Source organism: Gymnoscopelus braueri (assembly GCF_963280865.1).
Source record: "Gymnoscopelus braueri genome assembly, chromosome: 5".
Classification (NCBI taxonomy): Eukaryota; Metazoa; Chordata; class Actinopteri; order Myctophiformes; family Myctophidae; genus Gymnoscopelus; species Gymnoscopelus braueri.
The window spans coordinates 25,402,392-25,414,512 of NC_137606.1; the positions used below are offsets into that span (position 1 = coordinate 25,402,392).

The following is a 12,121-nucleotide window of genomic DNA, read 5'->3' on the forward strand; positions in this document are numbered from 1 at the left end:
GTCTAGTTGAGTTCTCCTGTGTCTAGTTATCAGTTCCTTGCTATTCATTGCTCCCATGTGTTTGTTCTGTTTAGCTTAGCCTATTACCAGTTTGTCATGAAAGTTTGTGTTTGCTCTAAGCCTTTGTTTGGAAACCAGATTTTTTTGCACCTGCCTACATTTTTGCCAGTTTTTGGAACAACCTTTGTTATTCAAATAAATAATTTAAGTTGAACCTTTGCTGCATTTGGGTCCCATTCCTCAATCACCTTAACACAATGCTCCGCTACTCGCCACAGTGTGTGTGTGTGTGTGTGTGTGTGTGTGTGTGTGTGTGTGTGTGTGTGTGTGTGTGTGTGTGTGTGTGTGTGTGTGTGTGTGTGTGTGTGCGTGCGTGCGTGCGTGCGTGCGTGGTATGCATGCATGTGGGCCTACAGTATATATAGGCGTGTATATTTCCTATTAATTTGATCAGACACGCGGCCTCCTGAATGTTATCCATGTCTCACACATGGTTAACATTTCTCACACACCATGAAAACACACACTCTTGGTTCTGGTAACTGAAATTGTTTATCTAATGCATAAAGAGACTGTCATTTTTCAATTAGTTGTTTCATGCATGATTTTCATGCATGGACGTGATGAAACTTTACAGTGCTGAAAATCATAGCATAATGAAATTCACACATTTCCATGAATGTGTGAGCGTGGAACACACACGAGTGAGTGCTTGTGCCTGAGGTAAATCTCACTGAAATCATTGGAGAAAGAAAACGACTTATCACTGAGCGTGGTTCTGTTCCTGAGACAGAAAGGCTGGAAACATCTGTAGCAGCCTCTGAATGCCTGGGAATAATAACAGCCATCGTGACTTGATGTGAGAAAGGAGCCTTCTGTTCTGTTCTGTTCTGTATTCAGTGTCAACAAAGTCACAGTAGCTCCTTCAGATATTCAGTGCCTGTGTAGATGTGGGAGAACATGATATTATCAATTTATTGTTTTCCATAAAGACAACAGACAATCACAATAAAATCACAACAAAATGCATATAGACAAAACCACATAAATTGTTGTTGTTTTGCGGAATGGTTTCGGCTGTCTTATGACTATCAGGTGTGTTTTTGACCTTGATCAGTTTTGTTTTCACCCAACCTATCTTCCAGTCAAAACACTGGATTGGGAATGTTTGTACTGCACCATAGCTTTTTTCCATCTGTAGCAATGCCACAGCACTGGATTTCTTTGAGTGCTTCCTTCCAGAGAGGTTTCAACAGAGTGTGGCAGATTGTGGAAGTGCTTTTTTCAACAAAGCACTGGTGCAATACATCAGCTTTAGCTGTTGGTGTCTGACAGCGTGAAATGCCATGCTTTTAGTGTAGCTCAGTTACATTTTAGGAATGATTATTTATGTATATTTTTAAGTAGCTTACCCAGCACTGGTCTTAAGCCAGTTGATGAGCCATGTGGCTCAACTGCCCACACTTCTCAGAGCCCTTATTCATAAACAGGGAAAACATTTCCAAGAATCCCTGCTCAGTCAAGGGCAGTGGCCTTATCTGAACTTATAAAGGCATTTTGTATAATATTTTGAATGAAACCGATTGGAACACGCCCCAAGTATGTACATGTCTGTAAGCAGTCATTGGTTGGACTTTGCCTGATGTAACCACAACACAAGACTTCCAAAGCTGAATTGTTTGTTTATAGCGGTTGTAGGCATAGGGGCTGGTCTCTTTTTGGCCATTTGCATAGAGGCAGGAGAGGTGACGCTGCAGTAATGTAGAAATTAAGATAATACTGTATATAATACCATTCATAGGCTGGGTTGCTTAAGGACAGGACTGTTTTGTTCTCTTCCATCCTCACATGTCTTTCTCTGCAGGGAAGAGTAAGGGTGTTGTTTTACCCTCTCTATCCCTCTGACTACTAGGAGTAGACTGTGTGCTTTCGAGGTATTCCAATATTACTAAAGTTCCATTGCCATAATACACCATCAACACCACAGTGCACTGGAGAAGGAGGGGTTGCATTCTGTGTTGAGATTGCCCTTTCCCCTCTCAGTGGCTGCGTTGTGGCCCGCTGGTACTGTGGGCCTTGAACTTTAGTTCAAATTTAAAGAACGTAGCCAGTGCAGATTGAGCATGCCTGGGACACACAGACAGACACAAGTTTTGTGATTTAATAAATAGAAGATAGACGAAAAGACAACATAGGCCAAAACAGATATCATGATCATTTCAATGTATTAAATAGTCTAATGGCTTAAGTGACTAAGTGGGGTACATGTTTTCTTGCGTTCTTTTGGGAGGAGTACACCAACTTATTTTAAATAGATGATGAACAGCTAGGCAAATGGAGAAGTGTGGGCCTATATTTAGCTTCAAGTGTTGAATTATCATTGAAGTGAAAAAAAGTGAGTATTTTATCCAATAGTCGTCTTAGTTACTGTTTGGAAACCAAATAAGGTGTGGTGATAGTACAGCTCAACCATCATAAAAGCTTTTGTGAACTAAGACTAATTTAACAGACTTCTAGAGCTTGGAAACTCGTTGTTGGACTGGGTAAGTCATTTTCAATTTGGTTTCCTTTGCGTACTTAAATGATGGAAGATATTACTCATTTGATGACACAACAAACATAGTCAATCATAGTAACTTGTACAATAATGCCAACACAAGGCAAGGCAAGTCAAAAAAGGAAATTAAAAGTGCTTTACACATACAGTAATACACAACATTAAAAGCATTAAGGAACAATGCAAAATAAAGACAGTATAAAAAGACATTTGAATACAACTACAAATAGTTCTTATGTAAGATATCTTAGAAAATAAGAAGCTAAACTAAAACAGATGAGAAACATGAGAATAAAGTTACAGTAGCCTACAGCAGAAATGTATCCAAAACCTCAATAAAAGGCAGCGGCAAACGGAACAGTATTTATGCAGCTTTGATTTTAAAAAGAACTGAGAGTTGTAAGACCTGCGGTTTTCTGGGAGTCTGTTCCAGATATGTGGTGCATAAAAACTGAACTCCACTTTTAGTTGTGACCCAGAAAGCAGACCTGTCTCAGACGAATGAATGGATGAATGAATGTTTCATAATGTAGCAAAACATCACTAATGTATTTTGGAACTAAACCATTCAATGCTGTATAACCTCATAGTAATATTTTTTATTATTTGACAGACAGAAAGCCAGTGTAAATACAGTATATGATATGCTCCACTTTCTTGGTAACGACTTGAGCTGTCGAGTAGCATATCGTATTCACACTGGCTTTTACACTGGCTTCCTGTCTGTCAAATAATCGGAATCAACTGCAGCTGTCCTGATCGATTTTTAGGGAAAACTATATAAAGACAGCATTACAGTATCTTAGTCACGAGAAAATATTAAGTCCTTTAATCCTTGATTTGTTCCTATATAGGCACAGTTTGTAATTGCCTTAACGTGGTCTGAGTCTAAGACTACACCAAGATGGTGTGTTATGGCTAGGGTTTAGTTTTTTTCACAATTGAAACTGAAAACTGACTTTTAATTGTTTGTCCTTGGCTCCAAAAACAATTACTCCAGTTTTGACTTTATTAAAATGAAGAAAATTCTGGCACATTCAATTGTTGATTTGTTCAATGCGTTTACTCAGTACTTGTATTGGACCATAGTTCCCTGGTGATATGGTTATGTAAATATTATGTCTTCTGCATAATTATAGTAACCTAGTTTGTTATTTTCCATAATCTGAGCCAGTGAGCATGTACAGTAGATGTTGAACAGAAGAGGACAGACCCAGAGCTACCTCAGTTTACCCATGATACCAGTGTATCATGGTCTTTCCATGTACTGTAAACATTGAACTGAAGCGAGGAAACTGTTTTCCTTGACCTTTGGTTCAGTAGCTGTAAATAAACATAATAACATTACAAATACAATGTAAATTAGTGTGACACTAAATACACAATACAGAACAGAATGTAGTAAAATATGTAGTTTTATTAACCTCACAGATTTTCCATATTATATGCAAATTACTCTGTCCGGTTGGCTGTGGAATAAACTTTATTGCCAACCGATAATGAAACACACCACCATGCCTTGATGCACATACTGTTTTCAGTCAACAGAGTGGATTCACCTAGAGCAGCACCCTCTACTTCCTGTCCCTGTTCCCAGGAGCTACGCTGTACCAAAGGACAGAATGGTAAGACTCAGACCTTATAACATTCATGTTAGTGATATATTGCAATAACAATTTTGTTTGCATACTCATATCTGCTACTGAACAATCTCTAAAGAAAAAGAGTAAAACAGTAACATTATTGGAGGACATGGTCATTGAACTTGATAGCTCCATGCTGAAAATGCTCCCATTTTTCCTCTTTTCTTTTCTTCTCTTCTCTTCTCTTCTCTTCTCTTCTCTTCTCTTCTCTTCTCTTCTCTTCTCTTCTCTTCTCTTCTCTTCTCTTCTCTTCTCTTCTCTTCTCTTCTCTTCTCTTCTCTTTTCTTTTCTTTTCTTTTCTTCTCTTCTCTTCTCTTCTCTTCTCTTCTCTTCTCTTCTCTTCTCTTCTCTTCTCTTCTCTTCTCTTCTCTCAGGTGTTCAACTGCACACAGCTGGATGATGTCCTAGAGCTATATTACCTGTCACCACTCTATGCTCTGGAGTTCTGTCTTGGTTTCCCTGGCAACCTGTTAGTTGTCATTGGCTATGTGGTTTGTCTGCAAGAGTGGCGGAGCATCAATATTTACCTTTTCAACCTGGCAGTGTCCGACCTCCTGTTCCTATGCACGCTGCCTCGCCTCGCCTGCCTCTATGCAAACGGACAAAAAGAGACCAGCCCCTATGCCTGTATCATCAACCGCTATCTCCTGCACGTCAATCTTTATTCCTCCATTCTCTTCATGGTCTGGGTGAGTGTGGACCGCTTTCTGCTCATCCGACACCCGACACGAAACCACCTCCTGCTGAGACCAAAGGTTGCGATGGCAGTAGCTGGGCTGAGCTGGCTGGCAGTCAACGTCCAGGTGGCTCCGCTGATAGTGCTCATGTCCCAGGACATGCAGAGGGCAAACTGCAGCCGCTGCACAGACTTCGCCAGCCTGAGTGGCAACACAAATGCATTGGGCTACAGCATGGGACTGACCCTGACCGGCTATGTTCTCCCTCTCCTGGGGCTTTGCCTATCCTCCTACCATATTGCGCGCCTTCTAAAGGTTCAGGAAGGGGCTTTACAGCGCAGGACCACTTGCTACAAGCGGCCTCTCAGGGTTGTGACAGCGGCGGCCGCCATGTTCCTGGTTCTCTACTCTCCCTACCATGTGATGAGGAATGTGAGGATAGCATCTCGGCAGGAATGGTCTGGGATGGAGCTATGCACCAGGATGTACATAGAGGGTCTGTACATCCTGACTCGACCAATCGCCTTCTTACACAGTGTTATTAACCCCGTCTTCTATTTCCTCATGGGCGACCAGTTCAGAGAGCTGCTATTGCTTAAACTTAGAGAGCTGTTGAGGAAGACAGGACGATGGAGGGGTGCATCATGACAACACTTAAAGGAAGGGTGCGTGATTTTCTTTGGTTACATTTAAGTGTTAAACAGCTTTATATTCTGATAATGGATGGATAAAATTGGTGTCCCATTGCATTTTCTGTTCAATAAAGAGCTGGAGAGATGGGGAGACTCCCGTTACTAAACACACACTCTAGCAATGATTACTATCAGAATATAGTGCTTTAACCTTTTAACAAAAAACTTTTTGTTTTAACCAAAAAATATCACTTACTCAACAAATATGGTCAAAACATAAAGATACAGTACATACACACAAATTACTGTTGCATATAATTTCTCAGGTTATCATCATTTTTCCATTTTTTTTGTTTGGTGACATGTTTGGCATTCATTTTAATCTATGGTAATAACCCAGTATGTGAAACCACTATAATATGAATGTTCAGATTATCATACTATCCTGTATAAAAGTCCTGGTATTTCTTGTCATCGGCTGTCATGTTTTCCCTTATTAATGTAATCTCTATAAACACCGACAGCACTCAGGGTGATTCAATTCACATTCACACTGCGGCCTTTTTGCTCTTATACTTTCTTCCCAACCCGCAAATATGACGTGAGAGCCAACTGACCGCTGTGTGAATACAGTCAATTGAATCTTTCAATTTGTTGTTTTTGTTTTACATAATTATTCAAGATGACCACACAAAAAAATGCATCTGTATCTCCTAATTCATGTTACATGAAATTATGAACAAATATTTTTTTATTGATGATCTAGCCTAGAGATTATAGCCACATACACTGTATCTGCACTGACATTAAAGTTGCACTATGTAACTTTCCTCTTCTACCCCGGATTTGAACCCGGTTTCCTGCTCAAGTGCTGCAATATATACCATTCAGCGAATAGAGCCTGCCTGCTTGCTCAGGGGATAAATTGAATCTTAAAAAAAAAAAAGAGTGTCAGATACTGTGTCTAGGTGAGACACAATCTGGGAACCCATCGTCAAATAAAAAGGAAAAACAGCGCCCTCTGCTGTTTTTCACATTTCCATTTGACTCTGGGCTGAGCTGTACCCATGCTCACGGGAATGAGTTTCGGTTTGTTTCCAGTGGGAAGCGAGCCGCACACATGTAAATCCCGCCCACTACATTTGATTGGGTAAAGCGCGGCCTGCTTCCTGATCTGAAGGCACGCCCACTTGTAGCCAATGTGCATGGGTTGTCAACACGACTCCCGACAGATCCAAGCGCAGCGATGGATCTATTCTTGAGAGATTAGGAGCCGTTTCACACTCAGGTCCCGGGTGCGCACTCCAGACCGCTTGGCTAGTGTGAATGTAGCGAATCGTCTCCCGAAACGGGTAACCGTTCCGTTCCCGAAACCACCTCCGGAGGCAGTTTCGGATCCGGATCATGCGTTTTCGGGTACGGTACGCTGCAATGTGAAAGCAAGCGTACCATTAGACGGAAGTGGCCCGCTATTTGGAATAGGTGACGGTATATAAACTCGACAAAAACAGCCAACAAAAACACGTCGCAGATCAATCCACAGGGGTTCAACCATGGCCGTAACATATCCACACCAAGCAGTAGCACAGCAGAGCAGTGCTCTCTGTAGGCTGGAATCCAACCGTTGCGGCATCCAACCGTTGGATGCCGCATGTGTTGGACGCCTGTATGTTGGATGCCGTCTGTCAGCGCAGCACCGGTTTGAAAAAAAGAAAAAAGACACACCGACATTCCATAGGCTAAATCAATGCATTTTGTGATCGCATCGCACAACTAATAGCCTACTAAAACTAACGGGGAATACCAGAAAATAATAATATTTTGACATACGGGAGAAACGGTTGGTGCGGATATTTAAATTGGATAAAATAATTATTGCGGTTGGATAACGGGTGGATAATTAATTTGTACATGCGGATTCAGATGACCATGAGAGGCCATCCGCGCATCTCTACTACATATCTTTGCTGTTAGGAAGAAACCCTGTATCCCATATTGCAACTTTTAATGCTTTTTCATCATAAATGAATGCCCTATTGTCATACAGTGTCACACAAAAGTAGCAAAAATAGCCAAGCTACAAGCTGAAAATGCGGTGCAATGCGACACATTGAGCTTGTTGATCTGCTATTTTTTATATTACAATATAGAGCAGATAACCACACAGATCTTGCATTGGAAAATAACATTTTTATTTTAAATATGAACAAAGGCAGGAGATGCACGTCCCCACAGTTCTTTTTTACACACAGTGCTGGACCCACAAATCATAAATGAATACATAAAATAAGGAGACTCTTTTTAAATAAACAAAAGTGAACTTTCTCTTATTATTATTATTACTTTGGAGACTATGGCAAGCGCGATCCTATCGCACACCTTCCTACATGACCAGCTATGGCTTTGCAGTCCAGAGGATGAGATCTGCACGTAATGCGCAGATTAAACAACAGACAGGCAGCGTTGCGGAATGCGTTTGTGTCAACTGTACTTGTACTTTTCTTCATAGAGAAAAAGGAGAGCACAGGGCGCATATATATATATATATATATATATATATATATATATATATATATATATATATATATATCATTCAGTCCGACTTCACTGTATAGGCTACTATAGTTGCCTTTTCATAAATGATATTTTTTTGTACTTAAGCTGTCGTGAAAGTTTATAATATTTAGAGAAATGTAAAGTTTCAAATGCAAAAGTAGTAGTAGTTGTGAAGGTTAGCTAACTGGACATTTATACTGAATGTTTCCTGTATCCTCATCTTGCGCTAATGCACACAAGTGTTTCACCAGGTTTTATTTGTGTTGTTTCCATACTGTATATATGCGCGACCAACAAAAACATTGTCGCATAGTTGATGACGTCTGTGTCCACAGGGGAAACACTATGTGCATGCCGCCACCTGTAGGATCGGGGGTATATATGCATGTGTTCTCTGGTGCGATTGGATCTTGGCCAATGTGAATGCAGGCCAGCATTCGATCTGGGAAACGTTTTGAATGAAAACGGATCCAGTGAGAAACGGCCCTAGGTGAGACATGACCTTTGACACGATCTAAAGCGTCTCAATAGAAGAGCGGTGAGACAAAAAATACTACCACCCCAATTGTATAAGTTAAATTGTATTAACATACTCTACCATACAGATTGGACAAAATAGTTTATTCATTCAAAAAAGTTACGTGCTGCTTTACTGTAAGTGATAATTAGGTTTCAAGAGACAGGTATTTTGGAATGTCAGCAATGTGAACGTTGAGTGAGAAGATTCCGCTCTGTCAGTTTAGAGGAGACATTATTATATCCAATATATTTCACCATCAATCATAACTACATTCTCTGTTCTTTTGTCTATCCTCTGTACAGTCTTAGTATAACTTTTGCTGCACCAAGCGTCTCTCCTCCAAAGCACTGGGCAACAGAACAGCAGGTCAAACCATTAGAAAAAGAAAAATGTTTGAGAATTAGCCAAAGAATGGTAAATAATTCAACCTCACTTCTCTCCCAATCACTTTCCAGTTGCACAGTGACATTCCAATAACTTGGTTTATGTGGTATTGTTTTGTGTGGAATATACATATTTTTTTTAGCTCTTGGCATCTACAGTATATGAATAGTTAGTATTGCAGGAATGTTTCTGAGAATCGTTTAAGAACCTTTTGTTTTCTTTTTAGCTTGTCATCTCATATGTCAGTACCTTGGCCATCTACATGTTTTTAGATAAGAGTAAGTAACTAAACATATACACAGGGTGAACATATTTGCTGTTTTTTACACAGTCCAAAAAGGTAGATACAATGCTGAAAGTCAGACAAGCCTAATAGTTTATCTAATATCTTTAGTCTTGTATTTAAAGGTAGGGTAAGTGATTTGCAATTATTCAAATAATTGCAAAATGGGTCTATGTTCAGATAGTGCTCGTTATAGAGTGTCCTGTCCATATAAGAAGTCTCCAATGTCTCTCCAGCTCTTTATTAAACAAAAAATACATTTTCAGTGCTCTCTCTTGATTGGCTTAAAATGTGTCACCTACCTGAAAATGTACTATATTCTGTTTACTAAAGAGCTGGAGAGACCCCTGTGACCGAACAAATGCTCTGTAGCAATGATTACTATCAGAATATAGTACTTAACAAAAAGCAAAAAAATACCCAAAAATATCACTTACCCTACCTTTAATAATGGAAATCTTTTGCAGCATCAAAGGTTGTAGCACATTATTGTTGCAACCTTTTCAACAGAGTCATTTTTCAACACTGTCCTCCTAACCAAGGGGTTCATGGCTGAAATATTAAGAAAGATTGTTTTGATGACCTTCTCCTGGCTGGACTTGGCTGGACCTGGCTGCTCCCTGCCAAGAATGGCAGGGAGTACCAACAAGAGTTGCACTTTCATCATAATCCCTTACATTACATCAATCTGGCATCATGCCACTCATGGTTTGTGTATGTGTATGCAAGAGTAAGATTTAAGGTACACGCACGCACGCACGCACGCACGCACGCACGCACGCACGCACGCACGCACGCACGCACGCACGCACGCACGCACGCACGCACGCACGCACGCACGCACGCACACACACACACACACACACACACACACACACACACACACACACACACACACAGAGAGAGAGAGAATCTCACACACACAGGTACACAATGGCTCCCTGCTTAGCACAGCATCAAGGCTTTAGGCTTGGATTCGGGGTACTGTAAGTTCCTGCGACATACTAGTGTCATGTCCAGAGAATGTACTTGTCTATCAAGCTGCCTCACGCTAAGGAAAAAGGAGTTAGGTTCCTGACAGCCACATCATGGCAGGCTAATGAAAATGTAAACTAGAAAAAGTGCATCTCGGAGCAAACGTCTCTGCCAGGCCAGGTAGGTTATTGTGGGCCAGCAATGTTGGGAATTCACCAATCAGGATGGAATATGAAAAATCGGACGGATCCGTCTTGATCACTTGACTATTGAGATAATGTGTACCAATTTGCGTTATGTTTGGATAAAATCTTAAGGAGTAACATCAAAACAATTGTTTTACATAAGTCGGCCTCCTGGTGGCGCTATAAAAGACAGATGTGAAAAATGCAGGGCAAAGGTTTTTCCTTGGCCTCTAGGGAGTGGGCATACAAAGCTTTACACACATCAGTGCAGTTATAGGTAAAATCACGAATCAGCCTGTTATAGCGCCACCATGAGGCTGATTTGAAAACGTTCAAGTGCCATTTCTTCCTTGACCTAGTGGGAAAGTGCGTGCAAAATGTCACGGACATTGCACGCTGTGTTCATGATTTGAGGCATTTTGTTCAAAACAGAGCACTCCTGCCAATTTTAGCCAATCAGGATGGAATATGAAAAATTTCGCATTTCGTTTGATGACTATAAAGATACTGTGTACCGATTTTGTGTGATGTTTGGACAAAATAAGTACTGTAAAAAAAAATGATTTTCAAAAATCTGCCTCCTGGTGGCGCTATAACAGACAGACAGAGGTTCTGCTCTGGCATCCAGGGAGTGTGTGTGCACAGTTCTGCTGCGAGCAAGCCAACAGTGCTGGAGATTAGCTGTTCACAGACGGATGGACGGACGGACAGGGTGCAAAACATAGTCTCGGGCTCTCGGCCAAATTTGGCCTGGCGGAGACAATAATAATAACTTCTGCATTTACCCAGCAGATGACTCTATAAAAAACATTTCTTGTGCTTTTTTTCTCCACCAGGCCGAAGGCGTGGCAGAGACTATGTTTTACACCCTGTCTGTCCGTCCGTCCGTCCGTGCGCGTGTGTGTCCGCCCGTCCGTAGAGCTCTCCGGCACCATTGGGCCGGTCGCAGCGAAACTGTGCGCGCACACTCCCTGGATGCCAGAGCAGAACCTCTGCCCCGAATGTTTCAGATCGGTCTGTTATAGCGCCACCAGGAGGTCAATTTTTTAAAAACAATTTTTTTTTATATTACAGATTTTGTCCAAACATCCCACAAATCGGTACCTGCAGTGACATATCACCCTCCCTGCCCGGCTTTCCTCCCCCAAACACGGGCCAATTGTGTTCGTATAGACTATAGACGCTCGACAAAGCCGGATGCACCACGGTGGATTCAAACTCAATAGCTTTTTGATGAGCCCTCAGTGCAGAGCTGTTAGGAATTAAACACTTAAACCCTATACTTAGTTGATCTGATTCCCAAGGGCTCTGTACTCCTGTTTTCGCTCTACACTGAATATCTTCATCGAAAATAGCAGACAAGCTCACATCACGTTGTGAGCTTGTAGATTGTCTGTTTCCTGCACATTTTTGCCACAGAATGGGGACGCAATGGCTTCAAGTGGTTAAGTGTCTTGCAGCTGCTCAGGGACAGTTTGACATGTAGCTGGGAGAGCCAAGCCTCGTGACCATCTGATTACCCAACGGTCTCTCTACCCACTCAGCTGTGACCGCCCCAAATACATTACAGTACAGTGGACGTATTAATAATGATGAATCACTTCTTGCGGTAGGAACAAAAAACAACATTGTTGAGTAATACAATACATATTGTATTTAGTTTGGTTCCGCAAAGTCACAGTCACAATTAAGAAGCCAACTCCCTCACA

At 41.3% G+C, this 12,121-nt stretch overlaps 1 protein-coding gene across 1 annotated transcript; it reads left to right on the top strand.

Annotated features, from left to right (window-relative positions):
• Positions 1-4,136: 4,136 nt before the first annotated feature.
• LOC308084958 (succinate receptor 1-like) lies at positions 4,137-5,977 on the top strand. The gene is made up of 2 exons (XM_080427953.1): positions 4,137-4,182; positions 4,575-5,977. Exons 1-2 carry the CDS (start codon positions 4,180-4,182, stop codon positions 5,523-5,525), a joined length of 954 nt encoding a protein of 317 aa, XP_080284079.1. The 5' UTR covers positions 4,137-4,179; the 3' UTR covers positions 5,526-5,977.
• Positions 5,978-12,121: the final 6,144 nt, after the last annotated feature.